This window comes from Crocodylus siamensis, chromosome 2, assembly GCF_052110815.1.
Source record: "Crocodylus siamensis isolate JL-2025a chromosome 2, ASM5211081v1, whole genome shotgun sequence".
NCBI classification, from domain to species: domain Eukaryota; kingdom Metazoa; phylum Chordata; order Crocodylia; family Crocodylidae; genus Crocodylus; species Crocodylus siamensis.
In genome coordinates, this window is record NC_143396.1 from 23,563,673 (window position 1) to 23,587,442 (window position 23,770).

The 23,770-nt window shown below is 39.4% G+C and overlaps 1 protein-coding gene across 6 annotated transcripts in view; it reads right to left on the minus strand.

Annotated features, from left to right (window-relative positions):
- Positions 1 to 23,770, minus strand: part of SORCS2 (sortilin related VPS10 domain containing receptor 2) — a 983,379-nt gene that overhangs the window by 26,719 nt on the left and 932,890 nt on the right. For all 6 annotated transcript variants that reach the window (XM_090035537.1, XM_090035536.1, XM_090035535.1 and 3 more), the window contains exons 20-25: positions 18,073 to 18,206; positions 16,903 to 17,026; positions 12,680 to 12,792; positions 10,324 to 10,449; positions 5,067 to 5,166; positions 2,690 to 2,792 (exon numbers count right to left, since the gene is read on the minus strand). In XM_090035537.1, the coding sequence (XP_089891663.1) occupies positions 2,690 to 2,792; positions 5,067 to 5,166; positions 10,324 to 10,449; positions 12,680 to 12,792; positions 16,903 to 17,026; positions 18,073 to 18,206 (700 nt within the window). The remainder of the gene's footprint in view (positions 1 to 2,689; positions 2,793 to 5,066; positions 5,167 to 10,323; positions 10,450 to 12,679; positions 12,793 to 16,902; positions 17,027 to 18,072; positions 18,207 to 23,770) is intronic.

A 23,770-nucleotide genomic window follows, 5' to 3' on the forward strand; every position in this document is an offset into this window, starting at 1 on the left:
TTTGCTACTGAAACTGACCCATGGATGCATCTATGTTTTGCCACTTTACCATCCAATGCCATAGAAACAGGACTTCCTCCATTTTCTTAGGAGCCTAAAGGAGACCACTTCCTGGAAGTTTTAACAGTGAACCCAAAATTTCTTTTTCTTTTTTTTTCTAAACATATGTCATCCCCTAATTCATACCCATTCCTTCTCTGCACTACTCCATGTACGTCTTCCTCTCTTATGTGTATTTATAACTTCTGAGTATGTGAAGTGTCATTTTCAGCCTTAGCTACATTTTATCTAATCTGCATTGACCACCCTCTTTAAATTTTCTCATAAATTAATCCTGTCATCTTTCAAACTTTCTATGAATTATCAACTATTCATTGGGCCAGCAATGAGTAAGAAAGAATGACTGTACTCTTCTGCTTGTCCATTCATAGCATCTGATGAAGAAGGTTGTAGCCTATGAAAGCTCATATTTCTCTCAACAAATTAGTCTACCAGGTGCCACCAAAGTTCAGACAAACACAGCTAACTACCTCCCTGTACTCCTCTGGTTATGGCATTCATCTGACAGATCATGGTCTCTCCTCCAAGAACATTTATTTTATACAAAGTGGAAAAGCTTCACAACAGAGGGGAAACAAAGCTGTGAATAGCCTACAGACTAGTAATTGGACCGCTTTTTTGAGCGAGAGATCCACAATGTTTGTCCTACCCCTACTTGGGCATTAAAACTCAGGGATTCATAACAGGGAATATATTTTACATTTCCCAAACAATAAGGGCCAATTTGTGAATTATTTGCCCCATTTGTGAGTAGTAACTCATAATTCAATGAGGCATCACGCATGAGTAAGAGCTCACCCAGGAGACTAAAGGGGTGAAAATATGGCCCCAAATATCAGTAACACAAGATTTTTAGAAGTGGTTAGGGATTTTAGAAATTCCATGAGAGATGCATTAAAGAGACCCTGATTTTTCACATAGTTTCATGGTCTGTATTTTCTGAAAATAAGGGTCTTTAGGCCACTTGAAGTTGAGCCCTCAAAAATGGGTGCACCTGAAAAACTTATTAGATACCTTTAAAAGTATTTAAAAAATAATTCTGTCAATATCCTGAAAATCAGACTTCTCAAGCAGTAAAAGTGGACCCTGTTGCACAGTAATTCTCCAGCGTTGACAGCAGTTATTAGCCTACTGAGAAACACCTGCTTGTGACACCCATTTTTCTTAATTTGAACCCCTAACTAAATCAAACACAAATGAAAATTTAAAGGAAAGTGATTTCCACAGGAAAATTAGAAAAGCATTAGGGAAGTTACACTATATTGCAGTTCACAAATACTGCTATAATTCTTATTGGCAATAACTATACTATTCAGGAAATAATAGGCCAGGAGAACAGTTTAGGAAGGATTCAAGATAAGAATTACTTTTCTTTCTTTCTTTCTTAAATATTTTATACTACTTGTACCACTTGTTAGCTGTGTCTGTTGTTTAATTGCCTCAAACCTAGGAGTTAATAAAAAGGCCCTCATAATAGATAACACAATAAAGTTTTATGATCCTAAAATATAAACAGAGACACTTCAATGCGCTGTTGTTGAAAATAATATAATTGTATCACACCAACCATTTTACGGTGCTTTTTGTGGTTGCAGACACTCAAAATATGTAGATGGAGTTTTGTGCTTTTATTTCAGTTGTACGTAAAGTCTGATACACAATTCAATGTTTCACCCATAAGAACAATCAGTCACCAAGAGATTCAAGATTCTCCCGTGGATGTACCAAAGCAAGCACCGGTGAAAAAGATATCTTTGCTGATATGTACTCTCTTCTAACTGCTGTATTTTTGCTGTTACAAAAGCACAGCATGGCACCCTAGCCTGTAAAATTATTTTTATTTTCATTTAAAAAAAAAAAATCAATTATGAAATGAGAAGTCACTCAATTAATGTGTAACAATAGTAGGGTTTTGTCCAATGAGAATGTTTCATCATTGGCTGGCTGTTCAAACCTAAACACTTCTCTATGCTGAACCAAAACTAAAATAAAATAATACCTAAGCAGCAAAAATTCCTAAATATATCTCAGTCATCAAATACAAATCAATACTTTCTTAAATCTGGTAAAGGCAAAAATATTTGCTTGACGCTTATGTGGTATCGCTTGTCCATTAGAAAGGCACTGCTTACGTAAAGATCATTTCCATAGCTCTTTTATTTCTTCACCAGTGTACTACAGGGTAAACTCTATTTCTATCTATTTCCATCATATCTGGGCATTCTTAATCTGAGCTGCACATTTTCAATAATCAAAACCTAAGGTGTAAAGAGACACTCGCTTTTATGATTTGTAATAAATTGAACTGTGGATCAATTAATTGCCCAGGTAACTCATCAGGTTTAGGAGTTTATAATTAGAAACATATTTTAGCATAATGATCTTCCTTGGTGGTTGTACTGAGGCAAACTATTCCTATTTATCTTCAAACACAGCACCAGGAGCCAAACATCAATATTTAACCTTGATGTCTAAAAAGCCCAGAAAACCATGGGCTTTGAACCTTGGAGACTTTGTCAGGACATGGCCTCAAAAAGGTTGCCTTTTCAAGCAATTAGATGTAGTTTGGTTGAAATGTTGACATATCTAGTTCTTAAAATGTATGTATTCTAAAGCCGGGTGTACTTGCCTTTTAAATTTGTACAGGATGAAAGCACCAACTACAACGAGACAGATAACAAAGAGAACTACGATAGCCCAGTATCCACCACCTCCTCCAATCCTCTGAGAATCTGAAATGAGAAATACATAGTGGAAAAGCTTAGTAAATCTGGTTTGCAACTAATTACCACCCTGAATTTGCTTCCCTATTGAATCTCTTAAGTCAAAAATCACTAGATTTTTCTTTTATAGCCTCTTCTCTTCATTCCAAATGTAGGTTCTTCAAAGAAGCAGCAACATATATCAGCTAGTTGGCAGATCCATGGAAGCACAGGAAATGCATTGCAATGAAATAACAATATTATTCTGAGTGATGATTTTTCAAGAACCTCAGAAAGGTACTGTAGGCATTATTCAATCAACATTCATATTGCCATTTTTATATGATATATAAATACTACATGTACATTTTAAAGATGGGGAACCTGATGCACAAAAAGATTAATTGTTTTCTTAATATCACACAGGGCAGTGACTGGAATGGAACCTGGGACTTCTCAGTTCTAATACCCTGCTTTTGCCAGCATGAAACATTAGCTTTTGAAGCAAATGATTTCTATAACAACTTTCAGATTAGATATTACAGTGACAGAGGTCAGGATATGGAGAGCATAAGTATTGTTTCTTCTCTGAGATTTAATTTGGCAATATATAATTTAAATCACTATTTATGGAAGTGTTAACATGGCACAATGCACCATGCTCTGTCTGCCGGCTTGGTATCATTGAGTAACAAGCCAAATAGACATCATGGAAAATGATATTCATGCAAAAACAAAGTTGCTTTGACATGGTAAGAAACAGCTTGAGTTGGAGCTGCCCTTCATATTTAAAATGTGTACATTGAATGGATATTTCCTTCTAGTAGGTACTAGTATTATTGTACCAGGCATTGGCAAGACGACAGTTAGAATACCATGTGCAATTCTGGTCACCAAAAAAAAAAAAGGAGAGAGAGACAGTTAACCATGTTAGTCTGAAGTCAGGCAGAAGGCAACGTAGTGGTGTACCTTATAGACTAACTGAATCAGAAATGTATAGGCTTTCAAGAGCCACAGTTCACTTTCCATGAATGCTTACACATCTCTGATTCAGTTAGTCTGCGAGGCACGCCACTACCTTGCCTCCTGCCTAACATTAAAAATAGATGGACTGAAACTGAAACTGGCTCAAAGATAGCTAAGGGAACAGAGACCTTTTCCTCTGAAGGAAGTTTTAATTAGTTTGTCTTGTTTAGTTTAGTGAATGAGATTGAGACAGTATATGGTGAAACTTTACAAGTACAATTTTTACAAGTTGGGAGGGAAAAGAGCTTTCTACATTGAAAACCAAGGTCAAATGCCTACAAACCAGCTTTAGATAAATTTGAACTAGAAATCAGAAGATTTCTAATTATCAAAGAAACAAAGTTTGGGAATAGTCTTCTGAGTCAAGTAGTGGGGGAAAGAACCTGAATTCCTGTAAGACTGAACTGAATACATTTATGGAAGGGATGATACAACAGAACCTTATCACCGCGTTCTGGATAAGCGGTCCATGTATATGCATTACGTGGAGCTGTATATTTGCAGGCTCCATTTTGGAGCGTGGTAGGTGTCTGGTAATCCCATGTTACAGGGCTTCTGCTGGTTTTTAGAAAAAAAAGTGCTTAGAGAAAAAAAAAACTTTTTCCCTAGACCAGACTGGCACAGACCACAGGAGATGGTTGTCTTCCTCTGTAGCATTAGACAGGGCACTACTTCCCTGTCATTAGGGTGGCAGTGGCAGTGCATTGGCAGTGCTATTGTCACTTCTGTGCTTACCTATGGGCATGTGATTTGTGTTCATGTGATTTGATTGTGCCTTGTACTTGCGTGTTAGGATCTGAAGTGGGGATTTTGAGATTGGTTAAAAAATTTCCTACAAACAGTGGGGACTGGATTTGATGGCCCAGGAGGCTCCTTTTAGCCTTGTGTTCTGAAATCAAATCCACACACAATTGCAAGATACTTTTCAGTCTGTTCCTAATTAGATCTCTGTTTTTGTAGACTTAAATGCAGCCAGGAACTCAAATATCTGAGAGTCCAAACTGTGCATAACCATATGCAGTTGGCCAATTTTTGATTATCTGTCAAAATCTGGCGTATAATGAAAAGAATGAAAGCAATAAGGGAAAATACTTTCAATCTTCTCACAGGGTATCAAAAAGAATAAAACAATGAAAACATAATGGATAGTATCATTTACATTAGTGTATACCAGGAAAAAGCTATTATTTCTCAGGAGAGTTTCTACTTAGCTCTATAGAAATCTAACAACTATCTACAGACTGAATTGTTTTGGTGTTTTGTCTGTTAATTTTTTACCTGAATCGGAGTCATCTAAAGTCACTAAGACCCAATATCCCCCTCTCAGGAAGAAACTGATGTTGTGTGCATTCAAGGCTTGTTTTAGAGCAGCTATTCTCTGAAAACACAAAAAAGATAATGTCAAGCATCTTTCACTCAGTTCAACCTTTAGGAATTCAGTGCACTAAACGAAAAAGCCTCTCAGTTCATGGTATTGTGAGAAACGCACAAGACATATGTCAACGGTTTTTGTGAGTTGCGTGTAACCTTCAGGAAATTCCAGATTAAAAAAAAATATATAATCACTCAAATCTCTGCAACCCATGAATGTTCAAAAATGGCAAATGTTTATAGCCAAATCTTTCTTTCTCCTTATAGACCTTGTTTTTATCCCACAATATTTGATAAAAACCATCTCATTTACAGGTATTATTGGATTATTATTGAATCATACCTTGTGCAATGAATAAACCCTTTTAAAAACTCTTTCCAGTATCCTTATTCTGATCATCATATCAAAAGACAAGCTCTCTGTCACTTCATATTCCTTACCTATAAGAAATAATGTGCTTGATAATAAATTGCATCTCATGATTTGCTTCTCTTGCTTAGCTGTAACGGGATAGATGCTAATTTGTATCTTGTTTTTACAAAGATTTTGTAGAAACAGTAATTTCCACACAAAAATGGTCACAATTTCTCCTTTTTTTCTAATGTGGGCATAGCATTCTAATATATGGTCTCTCACACTGCTATAGAGGAACAAAATTAAAGGTGACACCACACTGCACCCCTATATAACCTTTAAATTGTAAGGGCTTGCCAGAGCTGCATGAAATAATTAATAACCTTATAAAAGACTCTCACTTGGGTTTTCTTAGTTATAAAGACACGCTTCTAATGTGGCATCCTATGGGAAATGGTATCCTAAATTATAGAATGAAATCTATAAAACTAGTCTTGCAGTTCTTTAGAATTACTTGTATTGAAGCAAAAGAAAGCAAAAAAACAAACCATATGTCATGTAGGGTGGGATGCTGTAGTTGTTAAGCTTGGCTCATGCAAACAAAACAAGCTTTACCACAATTGAATGCAAAGTTACACACCTGAGAACAAGGCATGCAGGCCATAGCTACAGAATGGACATCAGTATCTCTGAAAAGAATGTAGGGGTTACAGCGGACCGGTAACTCAACGTGAGCTCGCAGATAGAGGCTGTAATAAGTAGGAGTTGGGAGATGATAAGTTTTATAATGAGGGACTCAGTTCATTTAGTTTATAAAAAAAGATTTAGAGGTGACTTGATTATAGGGAAAATATACCAGAATTTGCAAATCTAACAGAAAGGTATTGATATAAAAATAAAACTCAGTGGCCTGTAATACACATACAGCAGGTCAGACCATCTGTTTTAAGGCTACTTTCTGGTATTATACTTCATGAATCTTGAAACTATTTCAGTTGTGATGGTGTAATTAATTGTTGTTGATGCCAATACATTGTCATAGCTATTCCTCATAGCAGACTTTTGACCAAGTAGTGGAATCAGTAGTTGTTCATGTCAATCAGTTGGATAAAAAAAGATTTTAAAAACTGGAATTTTCTGGGAGAGTCTTCTGGAAAAATCACTGAGGTCTATTAAACCCTCATATTGTGTAATACTTTATTCAACCAAGGGTTAATATATCCACCTGAGGTGTGAGATACTACTCCACAAATCTACGATTATCTCCATTTAGCATTTTGTAAAGTTGAGCCATGCAGCCTCTTTTTCCATTCAAGGAGCCTATATCTGACTCCAATTTACTGGTTTCACAAGTAAGTCTCAAATTACATATGCATTTTAGATTTTATCAAACTTTTTGACATCTTAATTTTTAAAAAATGTTCTGCATAAATACATGTGCACATACCAATCATTTAAGTAGTCTATACAGCACAAAGATAGAGATGTAACCTTACAGAACCAATGGCTGGAATGAAAACTCTACTCTGGCTATAACCACAACCATATAGCCTTATACACCTGAAAACAGCTGGACCGCTATGATGGAGAAATTGCAAAGACACTTCTTCTAACTGGGTGCAACTATACATGCACTTTACTGAAGAGTTGACTAATTAATTCCACAGTAAGGCATCACGGTCTACTTGTGCACAGGTATTAGGGTGCAGTAAATTAATTAACCCTGGGGACAGTACTATCCTATGCAGGAGTAATTTTGTATGCTGAAATGCATGTGTAGATGGTGACAGGGGCTGGCTGGGGCATGAGGGTGCTAAAGTGAAGGGGCTGTCCACCACCTAGCCCCACACTTTAGCACCCACATGCCTCAGCCAGCCCCTCTGCCGCACACTGCTGCTACAAAGAGCCTGGGGCTGACCCCCAGATCCCTTCCCGGCCTGGGGCTACTCCACCCTGGCTCAGAGTGCTGTGGTCCCAGGCACCCATGTAGACATTGAGCAGCTAACCTCAGTGCAAACTGTGCTGGAGTTTATTTTGTTGCCTTAGCACATGTAGATGCAACCACCGTGTAGCACTCTAAGAGAGTATGCCTGATACTATTCTCAGTATGCCCAATGCATCGAAATATAGCTAATCTGCACAGTAACATTACACTGTCAGCAACATACAACTACTTTACAGAATGTGTAGCTACTTCCACATCTGTCCTTTTCGTCCTGATTTGGCATACTTCTGGTCTTCTTCCAGTTCCAGAAACCATAAGTGGCATCTTAGCTGTGGATATCTATTACAGAAATTATATTCTATTAACACAGCTATTTTTTCTATACCTTCCAAGTGTTCGGAACATCCCACAATTATTAGCAGGACAGGTTAGCCCTTCATTTTTTCCTTCTTGGAGTGCATAGAAGGGTAGTTCAGATATGAACATGAAAAAACGAAGGCAGCACTGAATGTAATTTATGATATTTTTCAAGCTGCCTGGAAGCATGCCATTAATAATAGTTGAGATTTGGAGGGAACTAATCTACATGATCTTTTGTATTAAAAAAAAGTCAGCAGAACCTAAGGGCCTGTCTTTATTGGTTACTTTAAATTATTAAAGTGGTTCATTTGCTACAAGCTTGGAACAGTAAGATAATATTTCTTTTTAAAATAGCAATTTTTTCTTAAAAAGAATAAAAATGTTAAGAGTTTTAATGTGATGATGTAGCAAACAACTGTTCACAAAAAACTCACAGAAAGTACTTCTTAAAATAAAATAATTTCTGCAAATCAACTATGACTTCAATCTTCACTATGAAATTCACTATGATTACAAGGGAAGGCTAAGGTTGGGGAGTTTGTTGTTTGTTTGGTTTTTACATCAGGACCAGCCTCTCAATAATACTCTTATCCAATTTCCTTATACATTTCAGAGATACGTTTAAAGTCAGCTCCTCAGGTACTCTGACACTAGGGTTGGGATGCTGGGCAATTGACTGGTCAAATAATGCCAACTGACTTGACTGCCTATCAACATTGTTATATATTCCATCAAGCCAAACAATATCTCATATAGCAAGAGGCCTACCTTTTCCATTGCATCACAGTATCATCTGTAAGCAGGGCAGGAGTGAGCGCTCCCTGCCCTCAGTTCTTTGGGAGTCGCACTCCATTTAGGAGCTGGCACCCCCTGCCTTGCTCCTCTCTACTGAGTTCTCCCAGTTTCCTTACACTACATGGGGCTCCAGGAGCTACTCTGAGCTCAGGTAAGAACCAAAATTGGCAGCTCAGAAAAAAGTTTGTCCTACTGGACATCCTCCATGACTGCAGGCATCTCCAAAATGCTTGACGAGTTGGCCTGCTGACTACTTAGCATGCCTTCATTTTAAAAAATGATTTTGTCTTTTATAGTTGTTAATGTATAAGTGTTTCATTTCTGTTTAATATCATGGGGGGGGTGTTATTTTGTAACTGTTCAAGCCGACCATGGTGCTTCAGAATAAAACCAAAGGAAAGGGAAAACTGGTTGGCCTTGAATATCATTGACATTTACCAAACATTAATAGTTACAAAAATTTATTATATTTAATTTCATTGTTTCACAAGAACAAGTATTCTTTGTAAAAAGCATAAGTACTACTGAAGATTAAACTATCTCTTGATATTGTTCAAATAAATTAATGTTTAAAATACTTGATCATTATGTAGCAATATTTGATTAGTCCATTGACCGAGTATTTTTGGTGTGGTCAAATACCCAGCCTTAATTGACACAACAGCGAAATCCCATGCTATCCTACTTATCCATGGATCACACTGATTAGGTGAATACCAGGACCTATCACAGCCCTCCTTTTGGCAACATTTTCTAATCAAAATGAATAATTCCTTGAATAATGATCTTTTTAACATAATAATGCTTGAAACTCAAGAAACTGGTACACACCCGAGATATTTTTTATGTTTTAGAAAAAAGGGCCTTGTGTTATACATTATAAATTATAGGCAAAGTCATGCGGAGATACAGTGCTCTTCTAGGGGTCCTTTCTGACTCAAGGGATTTCACTTGATGTGAGCAGTAAAGCTCAGCACTGAGCCTCGGCTATCTGCACTCACCCTGTTGCCTCAGAACTTGAAAAAGCTGTCTGTTCATTAGAATAGAAACACCTTGTGGGATAGCACTATGATGCACCTCACATAACAGTTCAAACCTTAAGGTCATATTGCATTCAGATTTGCATGTTTCTGAATACAGTAAAAATTATTCTTCTCCTTCATATTTTAAATATGGCATTCCCACAGTGATTACTACTCTAGGTTAGGGGACTTTTATCTACTGAATCTTTACAATTCAGCATGTTATAATTGTGGTTTCTGATTAAAAATAGATAAATATTAACTATCGCTTACTGGTACCAATAACAGATGGATTGTGCAAACGGCACAAAGCCCAGAGGGCAGGATGGAATAAAGTTGCTCTGTCCCTGAAAGGGCTTGTAGAGGAATTAAGAGGCTACAGCATACTCTCCACTATATTCCAGTACATCGTGGGCTATCACCAAGTGTAAGGCATAGCTGTTCTCTCCCTATTCGCTTTAGAACAGACTTAATTCCAAGGTATACAGGGAAGGTACAGGTACTGTACTCCACCAAGCACAGGGACTGCAATCATTGCTAGCCTTTTATGTGGCTCATGAAAGTAGTGGAGTGGGTGGTGCTTGGATGCTTAAAAAACAAATCCAGATCTCAGTGAAGCCAACTGGAGTATTGCCATTGACTTCAGTGGGATGGAGATTTAAAACGAACACATACTGTTCTGGTTACCTTGTCAGTAGTTACACTTCTCTTCAGCTTTGGTTGGTTTGCTGGTAGAAGCACATGCAAGTCAGCAGTTGTGGGCAGGCCAGGTTTCACCACAGTTACAAGACTTTCTTCTGGTATATTGGTTTCCTGCAGAGACAAAACCATGAGTAAATATGGTCTCTGTGCTAACTTTATCTTAACAATATTACTGTAAAACTACTGTATACAAACATGGTATAAAATAGATAGCTACTTCTTCATAGGTCTTTTCAAACTGGGCCTTAGCGTTCACATCTTTGAAGTGTAAACAGAATTCCACGTAACTAATTGGAACTAATTGGAAATTGCATACTGCCCTATATTAATTAATCAAGGTGCTAAGAGCCTTGAAGATAAGAAATGCTAAGTATTACCATCCCAACAATGAAACCTAATGGCATTACGGCCTCAATGGAGGACAGTTTTATCAGAACACTACAATAAGCATGTAATTTTTCACGGTGAAAGATTTCAAAAGTCAAACGGATTTTAGGTTTCTAACTGTTTATGCCGTTTCTGAAATTGAGACTTTTGTAAATGTTACTCCACTAGCTGAAGGTTTCACAAGATTGCCATTTAAGAAGGTCCATTCATAGCATCGAATGAAGAAGTTTGTTGCCTACAAAAGCTCATGCGCCTCTGAGCTAGCTAGCCTCGAGGTGCCATTCTGGCTACCTTCTAGTAGGTTTTATTTAAAAGTACCTGGGAATTCTGGGAGTTCCCAGGTCAAACGCTCATGGAAATTCTATCTGAATGTAAATAAAAGTGCTTGTGTCGTATTTTTTAAAAGTTAAAATGTGGTGCCAACATGACTAGAACATAAGAAAACATGTCTAGAAAATGTTGGTCATGGAAAGTATAACTTGGAGAGGAATTTCAATAGGTTTGGCATTTATGGAGGTCTAACCAAGGATGAAACAGAAGTGTATTTAATATATAAAAATAAAATAATCCCAATCTCATTGACATTGGTGCAAATCCAGAGTAAAATCAATGACATCACTGGAAGGTTTAGGCAGTAAGGCTTTTTGTTATCTTAGTAATAAATATTCTATAAGTATTTACCTCTCAGGTTAGAATGTATTGGTGTTTAGCTCAACAGAAATCAATACCTGTTTGTTATATCTTTGGCAGTGATTGTACCTAAACAATATAACAGTATAGTCTAGTGCTCCCTGTCTCTATGGAATGATGCTTTAGACTGTGTGTAGACAAAATGAGGGATGTGTGTGCATGACACTTTAAAGCAGGCTAAATGATTTAATGGTGTCGGGGTTTGCATGCCTCGGCGGCATGTTGCGCATTAAATTCCAGCTGCTGTAGAAAATTCAGCAGCATAATGCACCTTAAATGACTTGGGATGCAGTGCCTCCTTGGAGGAGTTTTAGTTTGCTACCTCTACAGCCATGAAGCGAAGCACTGGGCTCCGTTCAGCTCAGGGGCTCTGTAGGAAGCACTACAGGCAGCCTGGCAGCAGCCCAGGAAAGCAGTGAGCCTGGTTTCCCCCCTGCCCCGGAGCCTGCCTGCCTGAGTTGCGTGGGGCCCTGTGCTTCCCTCCGCAGCTGCGGTGGCCCCCAAGACCGCCCAGGCTGGGTGCCTGAGGGCGGGTGCTGCTGCCACGGAGGGAACACCTCCCCCCGCACATACAGTCCAGGGATCGCTTTGCCTGCCAGCAGCTTGCCCTGCCCTCCCTGCCGGAGAGGCAGTTAAGTCAGTGGGGTGTGTGCATGACATGGGAGTTTAACTAGCCCTAAATTGCAGGTTTTTTTAAAACCCACCACTTCAATTTAGGGCCCCCGTTTCATCTACACACATCCTTATTCATTACACAATGCAGTTACTTAAGTAAATGTTTGACTTAGTGAATTTGGAAGATATGTCCATGTTCAAATTTACAGACTATTCGTATCTGTGATCTAAGTTAAATGCACAAGACTATAAATTCATTTAGTTGTACATAATCAAAGGCTAAATCCTGTATATTATAGTACCCTTGGTTTAACCCCTAACTCCATCGCTTTCAAGCTAAGTGTTCTTCTCACAAAATCAGCAGTATTTACCTATCTGTCCATCTGGCCCCCCAAACCCTGAGAGCATTAATTGCCAATTAGGATGTATTAGAATCAAACCTGCAATGCTGAAATATTGTTTTATGTGGTCTGGATACACAAGTAACTCTAGTCTCAAACTGCTTCTAAATGTCGCCCTGGGGTTTCTGTTTATTGTTCTACTCTGCTTGCTGGATTGTTTGCTTTTTTTCTAAACGGAAAGGCATTAACTTAACCTTCAAGCTTTCTGACTGGAGAGGCCGCAGTATGTAAGCACTGTAAGAAAATACCTTTGCAAGAAGTCGTGTCACTACCCGACCTATGTCTTCCCTCCACTCTGGTATGTTGGGGTTGTACATGTCCAGATGTTTAGTAAACTTTAGAGAAAGAATATGAAAATGATCTAGAAACAGGAAAGAAAGATTGTTTTTAACAATTAATAAACAGGACTGAGAAATAGGACTGAGAAAAACTGCTTTTGCAGAAAAAGTAACATTAAAAAGAGTGATCTCAGAAATATTTTATTATTTGTGCTGAACGCATACTTAGAATTTCCACTGTGCTAAGTGCTGGATGCATATAGAACAAAATGGCAGCTCCTATTTTAAGGAATGTACAATATTTAATATACTAGCACCAGTTGCTTCCTTTAGCAACCTCCTTCTGTATTTCTTCCATCTATGTCTAAATGTTTCTAAACACTGGGGAAAAGCAACAGGAAAAATAAAGAAAACACATTAGCATGCTCCACTGGGCATACACTGCCACACATACCACAGTGTTTTGCTTTCAGTGGACTTGTGCCAATGAATTTAATTCTCAAGGGGCATCTACACAAGATGTTTTACTGAGCAACAGACTAATTGACTGCACAGCAAAGCGCCACCATTTACATGTGCAGATGCTTACTGAACAGTAAATTAGTCAATTGTGTGGCTAATTTGCTACTTGCAGATTCAGGTTTGCTCAAGCTTCCAATTCTTGTAAGCTTCCTTTTTGTATTTAACCTTACCGAAGAGTTCTCTGCTAAGCCAAGCTGGTTGTTTGCCACATTTGCAATTCTTCTTGCGCATCAGGATGGTTTGTTCCTGTGTCTCAGTAAGGTTCCCTTAAAACCTTACTCATCAGAGCCCAGCTGGGTAGCAAGCAGCTCCTGGGGACAAGGAACAATGTCCCAGTCCCCCTTCTGATTGTGGAGCTGGAAGTCTGCACATGCAGCCCAGAGCTATTTTGGGGCAGGTCTCCGGGGAGCCAGACTGTACTTGTAGACTTCCCTGCACAGCCTGGTTCTGGCTGGAAACAGTTGTGTTCTGGGCCAGGTCTGGCAAGCTCCAGGCTATGTGTGGAAGCCCCACTGTCATAGGGCTTTTCCCTATGTGCATGCTGCAGCTGTCTCCTGGCCCATGCTCATGAGGACCTCTCCTGACATGTATGGGGCCAGGAGACAGCTGCTGCTGCAGCTGGCAGAGCTCTCCTGTCCCCGTGCCCCCAGCCAGCCCCCAAGGGGTGCCTGGAGCTCCCCCTGGCTGCTACAGGGGTCAGAGCAGGGAGGGAGCAAATCTATATGTAGATGTACTCCCTGGTAGATGTTTTCCCCCATAGGCTTACTGAACAGTATTTTTACTGCATAAAGGCTGTGTTTACATGAGATGCTAACTGTGCAGTAGCGCCAATGCACAGCTTTTTTGTGATGCTACTGTGCAGCAGCCCGATACTATTGTGCAGTAGCGTTGCGTCACTGTTACTGACACATGACACTTCTGCACAGCAGTCACGTTATAACGTGCAGTCAGTGTGTTATGTAGATGTGTCTAGTAAGTCTACTTCGAATTAATAGTACATGTAGATGCACCCACTGAATCACAAACATATAGTTCTTGCCCACTGCATATTCCCTTTATTCACAGAAAATGAATATTTTTGTTTCAATAATCTACCTATGAAAGTGAGAATACAAATGACATGCCAAAAGCTAACCACTGCTCTGTTTAAAAGAGGAAATATGATACATTCACAACAATTCTATTGATATAATCCAAAATATCTGAAATACTAGAAAGGGACAATTCCTTGTTTAAGAGGACTGTATATATTTTTTCCTTTGTCCTCATATAATCTTTGGAAGAACACCTGAAAAAGTTAATGCAAAGGAGAGAACAAGATCCTTTGGAATGTATGAAAGATTCAAACTTGACCTCTATAGCAACTTAGACAAAATCATAGTTTTCCTAAGTATTTTGTTATTTCCTTTACCACCAATACCTTTTTAGTCTTTCACACTGCCTTTGCCAATACAAACAGTAGATTCAGTAGCAGAAAATCAGAGGCATGATATGCTTACAAGCCAGTCTAATAGGGTTATAGTTTTAAAGCTTTCTGTAAAGACTTTATTACAAGCATTCGTGAAATCCATTTATTATAGGGCAGAAGTTAAGAGGTTTGCAAAAGAATGCTAACTTGAATATTAGTGTTTGCCATTATTTTATATTATAAAAGCACACTAAAATCAAAATGATAGAGTCCACTTGAAATGTTAGGACTAGAGGTATATATGAGGGTTTTTAAATCCCCATATTTGCAAACCAGTGCAAACTACAGTGGAAAAACAGGCTATTCCATTTCCTGTATTTGACTGCACATAGTAGGGCAAGGAAAAAGTGTAGCTCCCCACTGTAACTGCGAACACTTTGTAGGAAGCATTCCAAGTTGCAACGATCATCTGGACCAAACAGAAGTTCACTGCTGGTTCAGGAGGGAGGGGAATCTAGTTGCTAGCTACAACCTGTAGCCAGTTTACCCTAGCAATGACCCCTCCTCCCTGTGAGGCTGCAAAGTTTTCAGAATGGGAGAGGGGGAAAAAGGAGCAGAGGAAGTTCAGTCTGGGGGGTTTTGAGCCCCCACTGGAGGGTGGAGTAGGTGAATTGGAGCCCCCAGCACCTCAGGGGGCTCCAATACACCCAACCCCACCTCCATTGGGGGCTCAAAAACCCCCAGACTGAACTCCCCCTGCTCCCTTTCCCCTCCATTTCCCACCACACCCCTCCGCCACTTCTGTCTCCCTGCTTGCTAGCCTGTCACCATTTTCAGAAGTTATAAAAGATGCTCTGTTTTGAAACATCTTCATCTGACCCCTCATGCAATGAGGGTTCAGATTTTTCACCTGATTGGCCATTTTTTAAGCCATCTTCAGCTGTGCGCTTGTGTTTGGTCATGGCTATAAACTGCTTTCTATGGCCAGATTGGGTGAAAATTGTCACTGTCTATGCCTATAAAAGCATAAATAATTTATCTGTCTACCTACATGTTTCAAAAAATATCCTGCCACATAAGCATGTTATAGGTCACAGCAAAACACACTCGGATACAAGAACTAAAGGGTCATTCAACTGTTTCAGAAGCACGTAGTCAATATGTTTTTGTCTGGTTTGGTTTAGGCTGAGTAGATAAAAACTCCATTGAAATGTTCATTCCCTAGATGAGGGATAGCCAACCTATAGCATGGATGACATAAGTGGCAGAGGCAGCCTCTTTGTGAGATGTGGCAGATATGAGAGGGGACAGGCAGCACAGTGCCTGGAAGATAGGGCAGGGAGCAGAAAGCACAGCATCAGATCAAGCAGGGAGCATTCGGTGGGAACCAGAAAGCAGAAGAGAGCTGGGCAGGGAGCACAGAGCAAGGAGGAGAAAGCTGAGCAGCAGATCAGATAAGGAAATGTGATGGGAGTGGCATATGGAGGGGGCACTAATTTGTTGCACACTTGCCAAGAAAGGTTGGCTCTCACTGTCTTAGATAATGCATTCCAGGATAAAACCAACAGAAGGTTTCAAACAATTATATTTTTAAAATTGTATAATATTCTACAGAGAAACTCCAAAATGCCACTTCATAATATTTAGTTACCTGTAAAGTTTTGGAACAACAATTTAGTGTATTCTGTAAGGGAATTTAGTGTATTCTGTAATTCTTTCTTAATGAAGATTTCTTTCTTTAATAAATTATTTAAGGGAAACTAGTGTATTCTATAATTCTTTCTTTCTTTTTTAATTTAAAAACAATTTAAGTATTCTGTAATACTTTCTTTAATGCCAGTCTGTTCACTTCCATGGAATCAGGGACAATTTTAGTCTATTAAGTTTAGAAGTTTAGCACACCAGTATGTAACATGTCACAATATACAGTTAAAGCTGTGTTAACTGGCTTTTTAGTAACCGGCATACTCTACTAACTGGAATTTCTGGCTGGGTGGCAGGCCAGATGCTGGGGGGGAGGGGGGAGTTCACACGTGGTAGTGGCAGCCACCACACTCCTCCTCGGCCCGCTACCCCCACTCCATGTCCGGCCAAAACCCCCCGCCTCAGTAACCGGCATTTTTGGATTACTGGTACCCCCCATTCCCTGCTCACACCAAATAACAGAGCTTTTACTGTATTCTGTTTTCCAAGGACTGTCCTAAAGTACATAGAAATATAATCAATAAACAAAACAATCCATAAGAAAGTAAAAATATCTCACCAAAAACTTGGACAACCTTTGAATCTTGAAGCATGGAGTTCCCACAGGAGGCTTGCACTGTAACTCTAACCTCACCTGTCTCAGCAAATTTGGTCATTAAAAAACTCTCCAAAGTAAGAAACGGCTAAACAAAAAAAGAACACGATACAAAAGAAGAATTTGGGTAAGAATCAGGAGAGAAGCATGACAGAGAGAGAGAACAGTCATTGAAATGTCTTGTCAGGAGCAACCACGCTACTGAAATATTTTCCATGGAATGAATTAATCAACGTCAGCTCAGTGTCCAACAAATCCACGAATTGCAATGTTCAGCTAACAGGGATCCTTGGAGTTATGGAGCTAAGGCCTACATTTTTAGATAATGGAAAAATCTTTCTTTTAAAATACCAGACAAGAGTAGCAGGGTTTGAGTCAAAGCTGTCTGAAATGAATGGCTCTGGGTCAGGCCCTCGCTGCATTGGGCTGATACCTCTAAACTGAGGTTCAGACACATTGTCATCAACTACAGTCAAATTTATTTTGTAGTTCTACTTTTAACGCATGACTTGTAGTCACTTAAAAAGCATCCAGGGGCATTCTCTTTCTTAAAGAATCAGGTGCTGAATTCATATTTTACACACTGCAGGGCCACTATCCGGTCTCCACTTAGGAATTGCCAAAGCATAGATTAATAGGCTGGTGCAGGCCAGGGGAACAGTGGAGTATTGATGTAATTACAAAAAGAAACATATTGTATTTGTCTCAACTATTTCTCTGTTGCCTAGGTCTCTTAGGGTGACATCAAGTTCTTTGGGTTGTCACTGTTTCTGGCACATACACACAATAATGCGGTTATGCCACAGGGCCACCACAACTTTTTCTCCAAATGTGGTGAATTGTGATAAAATTCTAACTCCTCTAAAATAAATGGCCTAGAGATGTAGACCATTCTAACAGAGAAATTTCCTTTTTCACATAAGTATCAACAATTGGAAAGAAGGAAGAGGAGTGTAAGATTTCTTAATGGAGTTAAGTAATGTTTAATAGAGGTATAACTGGCTGTTTAAAACAAAGGTATTCTATAAAATGTCATATCCACTACAACAACGTTCTCCTGAAAGGATAATTGTCTGATATAATCTTTATTGAAATGAGGCTGGAAAATAATATCAAATGAAAGCTTACACATACCTGAAGATTGTTTCCTATCCACCAGTAGAAGACTGTCAAATTAGGGTTCTTGGGCAATATGATAGCTGTCAGATTCACCTCCTGGTTTCTCCCAATGACTGGAACCACTTCTAGATGTAAAGCCTGCAGCAGAGCTGAACGGAGTGCCAAAAAGGCCATTAATCAAGAAGCCAGCAGTTTATCAAATGCTTGCAGTTTTTTATTTTGTTCACTAAGCCTGCAGCAGTCTCACCTGCGCACAACAAGGTCCTGAACTTACCTTTCTCTCTCTCTGCATGCACCAGTGAGGAAAGCTGCAGGCATATCCTGAAGGAGTTCATTTTAATCAAATAAAAAATGTCACAAAGTAAAACCCAGAGCAATGTGATTTATCAGTGTAGCTGCAGGAGTCTTTTTTGTGCAGGTCTAACATTGCAGGCCATAAGCAAATTTAGCATTATTCTAAAAAAGGGAAAGGTAACAGATTATTTCTAAGGCATCAAAGGAAAAAAGCGGTGGAAATTCTACCATGCCTTTAAATTACAGCAGAAACTGAAAAGTTGAAAAGAATGATGCTGACTATTCATTTTTAATACAAAGCATCAGCAGTCAGTCAGGCTATCACCCTGTATAATTACCAATTAATCTGTGTGCTTTAAAATAACTATGTACGTTATAGAATAATTTATTTGAAAATCAAAATGGATTGCCCCTGTACATTAAAAATATGCCTTCAGAGTAAATTTATTCCTTTCTGAACTGCTGCCTGAGAAGACTATAGCTACTCTTGTAACTATTTATGTGCAGTGTACAAAAAACCACATCATATTAAAATGGGAGTTTTTTTGGTCCTTAATATTGTCATAAGAAACACTCTATATAATAATGTTATTGAAAATATTTGTTTGTCTAGGGATAGGTAGAGGTGTTCAGGGAGGTTAGGGGAGGTTATATTGCGTTAAAAATGGCCAGCCAATAGTTTGCCCAGGTGCAGACCTTGTTCTTAGATCCCTGGTTAGATCAACCTAAGTGTGAACTGAATGGAAGTTCAGGAAAGTTCAACTGGTCTAAAAATGGCTGACCCAATCTAAGTCAACTGTACCTTGGTGGTAGTCTAACCTAAATTGGGTCCAGTAATTGAACTTCTGTATAGTTTCCATGCAGCCCTCCTGGGAAAGCACAGCTGCTGGCTCCAGCCAGTGCTGCACTTTTCCTAGTGTCCTACCCTTGGGACTGGGTTATTTTTAGCCTCCCTGCCTCCTTGCCACACCTGTGGAGACAAACCTCTCCACAGATCAACCAGCCCACCAAACCTGCCATCCTGCAAGCCACTCCTGCTGTCAGTTTTACCAGCATTTGCTGGTGCCAGGAGATGAGAAAGTAAGTTGTGGTGTGGGGATGGATGGGCAGGATGGGGGGGACTACAAATTGTTCCTAGTCCTGCGGGGGAAGGGAGCAAGAGTCCTCACATCCCACCAAAGCCACCTACAGAGCTGCCAGCCTCCCAATCCGCCTACCCGTACTCCCACTCAGATTTACTTTAATCAGACTCCCAGGAGTAGTGAATGCCGGTAAAACCAGCCCCAGGAGCAGTTTGTGGGATATGGGGAAATTCAGTAATACCGGGGTGGGGTGGAGTGGAGTGGTGGGGGCAGGGAGACTGGAGGGATTCTGGCAGGATTGGAGATCCTCCCCAATCCCATCAACCGCCACCCCCCGGTGGACCCTGCTAGGCCTCCTGATCCCACCAAACCCTCCCAGACACCAGCAACCCCCCATGGGTCTTGCTAGCCCACCCCCAATCCCTCTAACCTCCTGCAGACACTACTTGCCCCCTCCAATCCTGGCAAGCCCTTCCAAATCCCACCAACCCCCCCAGGGATCCCACTAGCCCCTCAATACTCCCAAGTCCTCCCTGCTGCAGAACCTACTAGTCCCCCCAATCTTGCCAAAACCTACTGTATTTCACCTCCCCCCGACAGATGCCACTAGCCCCCCAGTCTCCTCAACCTTTCCTGCAGACCCCAATTGCCCTCCCCAGTTCCCTCCAAGCTGCACCACTATCCCCTCCCTTCCTGACTTACCTTAGATTGGGTGGCCATTTTTAACTCAATCTAACCTCCCACTAACCTTCCTGAATACTTGTACATACCCTAGAAGGCATCATAGCTTGCTTCTCAGAAGTAACCAGACTGGAGGTTTATTTACTATACTATAATAATTACTATTGCTTAACTTATATTGCACCAATTATTCCAGGATACCAAAGCACTTTATAATCATTAATAGATTCCCAATTATATAACAGGAATAAATCCCACCCCATTATTGCTCATTCCATTTTAAATACCTCTCTGCCCATTCAAAGATTGTAGTTTCAATCAAAACTCAAGGGCAGCACATATACAGATTATTGGTCCAAGACCTCTCTTGCATTCTGTCACCAGCTGCATCATTGCCCATTAAATTCCAGCTGAAAGATCTGTATTCTCTGAGAGAAACGTCCATATAGTAGACACTCCCCTCTCCTCTAAAATGCCAGATATGATGTCATTTCATGTGGACATAAGATTCAACACCAGTACTCTACTCAGTACTGGTAAGGCCTCACCTGGAGTACTGTGTCTAGTTTGAGCCCCACACTTTAAGAAGGCTGTGGAGGGTTTGGAAAGATTCCAGCCCAGGGCAACAAAAATGATTACAGGCCTGGGATACAAGGATTATAAGGAAAGGCTGAAAGAACTAGGGTTCTTTAGCCTGGAGAAGAGAAAACTGAGGGGGGATTTTGTAACAGCCTTCAAATGCCTGAAAGGTAGGGAAAAGAACTAGGAGTAACAGACTCCAGCTGAAGCAAGGCTGGAGATTAGAAGGGATTTTCTGACTATGAAGGTGGTCACACATTAGACCAGGCTACCTGGAGAACTTGTAGAATCTCCATCCTTGGAAACTTTCAAAAGCAGTTTAGACAGACACTTGACTGTGGTGATTTAGTTAGGGCTGATCCTACCTTGAGCAGGTGGCTGGATTAGATGACCTTGTGAGGTCCCTTCTAGCCCTATTTTCCTAAGATCCTACAGTTCTCTATTTTTTTTTCAACATTCTCTAAAAATTCAACTCTATAAATCAGTTCATGGATTCAAGACATACTGGGCACATCTACACGAGTGGTCCCATAGCTGCATGGTAATTTTTCACTGCTACTGCGCAGTAGTCTCGCCATCACCTTTCATGTCTGGTGATCCTATGTCATCATAGCAACAAGCTATGGCAACAGAGCATCACGTGTAGATGTCCCCACTGAGAGCTTCAACAGTTTCTTTAAGAAACTGAAATAAAACACTCCCATAAGAGCTGAATATCATGCAGACAATTAAGAAATAGTAGCGGGGGTTAGTAAAATCCCTTCCACTTACTTACAGTTGGGCTTTTTTGTTTGTTTCCTTTTTTGACTACATGGACTAACACTTTCTGAAAGGATCATCTATAAAGTGAAGGATCCATTTTCTGAACAAAAATTCTCTCAAAATTTAAAAAAAAATGACAAATATTCAGATTAGGAAACAAGATTAAGTTTTTGGCTTTGATGTTATACTATGTCTTGTTTTAGCTTACTCAGAAAAAATACCTTTAAGATATGATTTCACTCTTAAAGGGAATGCAACTTACTAAAATCTTTCTATGAGAACTGACAGATGTTTCTTGGGATTTTGACTAGCTCTGAGTATTATCATCATCCTTATGTAATAAAGATATATTTATTAATTAACTAGGATTTCTTTGGCTGAATCCTGACATCCCAGAAGATATTAAGAACAGGATTGTACTTTTGATTTTACATAATAAGAACATTTATTGATAACTTGATCCACAAGAATTTTGTCTTTGCCACAATTTCAGTAATTTTCATTAAAAAAATACCTATACCAATCCACCCCCAAAATAGCTACTTTTACACCCAACTTTACTTCTACTAAAATAGAAGTAGTTTCACCACATGGAAAAGAAAAAGGAATGCAGACCACCTTCCTTCCTCCATTCCCATTATTGTAGGCAATCTACTAGCTTTGAAAACTTTGGGCCTTGCTCTAAAGCCTGGTAAATTATATTATTCACTTGTAGTTTTTTAGATCAGAGAAATATAATATTGGTTCATCCTATTAGGAAATGTTTTTTCAAGGGTCTGGCCCATATCTACTACATAGTATAGGACCATTCAGATACTTGGGACTTGACAAGATTCAAGGACTCTTTTTGCCCTCTGTCCCTCAAAACCTGCTCTAAATGGTTTATACAACATATAGAAAGCAAACAAAAGCATGTATGACTTGATTTCCTTTTATCATATTCCAAAAGATAAGATACATCTAAGCCCATAGGCCAAATCACTCTAGAATTTTCAAATTCCAGTTATATTTGCCCTTGTCAACTTACTCAAAACCTCACAATTTAACTGAAGAAACTAGACTCCATAAATCAGAAATAATAATCTTTTAAAAAAGGGTTGGCTTGGATAGGATAAAATAATTTCATAAGCCTCCTCCAAGAATGTTTATGGCATCTGAGGCAATTCCAGAGGGTTAAAAAAATCTGTTTAGAAGTTATGCTAGTGGACCACTTGGATCTGGTGTTCAAATACCAGATTTGCTTTGAAACAGTATAAATGTTATTCTTGTGCACTGCATCAGACTTTACTAGTTGTAATTTAATTTACAACCTTTACTTGGATTATTTATCATAATGGAAGGGCTAAAGCAGAGATCCCTTTCGAGAAAGTTGTCTTGAAACCATCCTTTAGTTTTCCTGCTTCTCAGTCTCCTGCATAACTGGGGTATAAGCAGAAGCAAGAGGAATGTTACCCATTTACAATAAGAGCTCCAAGGATATGCTACTTCTACAGATTCTATACTCTTTTTTCTGGCTGCTATTATATCCAAGCAGGACTCCTCTCATCAGCCTCAATCCCCCTACCTTTTGCTGCAGAGGGGGGCATCTGCCTGGCCAAAACCTACTGGGTTAACCCTCTCAAAGCCACTGAATTAAAGCTTTTACAGCCTTTTCACCAATGTGAAAACTGTTGCGCAAAGTCTAAAATATTCCACTGTAAGGAAAACAAATAATCAGTATGAGGAACAGATGATCAGGACCTTTGATTTTAATTGCAGTTTTGTCATTAAACTAAATAGCGGAAAGACTGTTCTGTAACTGGTTGCATCTTTAATGTGGGGCTGAGGTGGGATCAAAATCCAGAACTTTTCATTCCTTGCCATTTGCATTAATTACTAAGCAATGCTCTGTCTCAAGGACTCTGAAGCTTGCAAAAGTAGTACAGACTTTTAGAGTAGTATAGCCAATGCTCTTTTGGCTTGCACTAAACATTTATATTTGTACATAGACTTGTATGGCTCCAATAGTTTCTGCCTCCTGCTTTGTTCAGGGATTTCTGATGGAAGGCACCCAAAGCACTCCAAAGAGTATGAGACAGACGTTTGGAGAATGCAAGATGGGTAATCATAGTTTTTCTAGTGTGTGCTTTATTTCTGAATTTCTGTTCGACACATCAGAAAACAGAAGCAATAGTTTTCTCGGATCCTTAAGGAGGAAGAAATACAGTTCCAGTCATGAACTTCCTGCTTCGTTTCAATTATGAAATGACTGAGGTACATTAAACCCCTGGTGGCGCATGATATTCCCTGTGCTGTGCTTTCTTTTTACGTTTGTT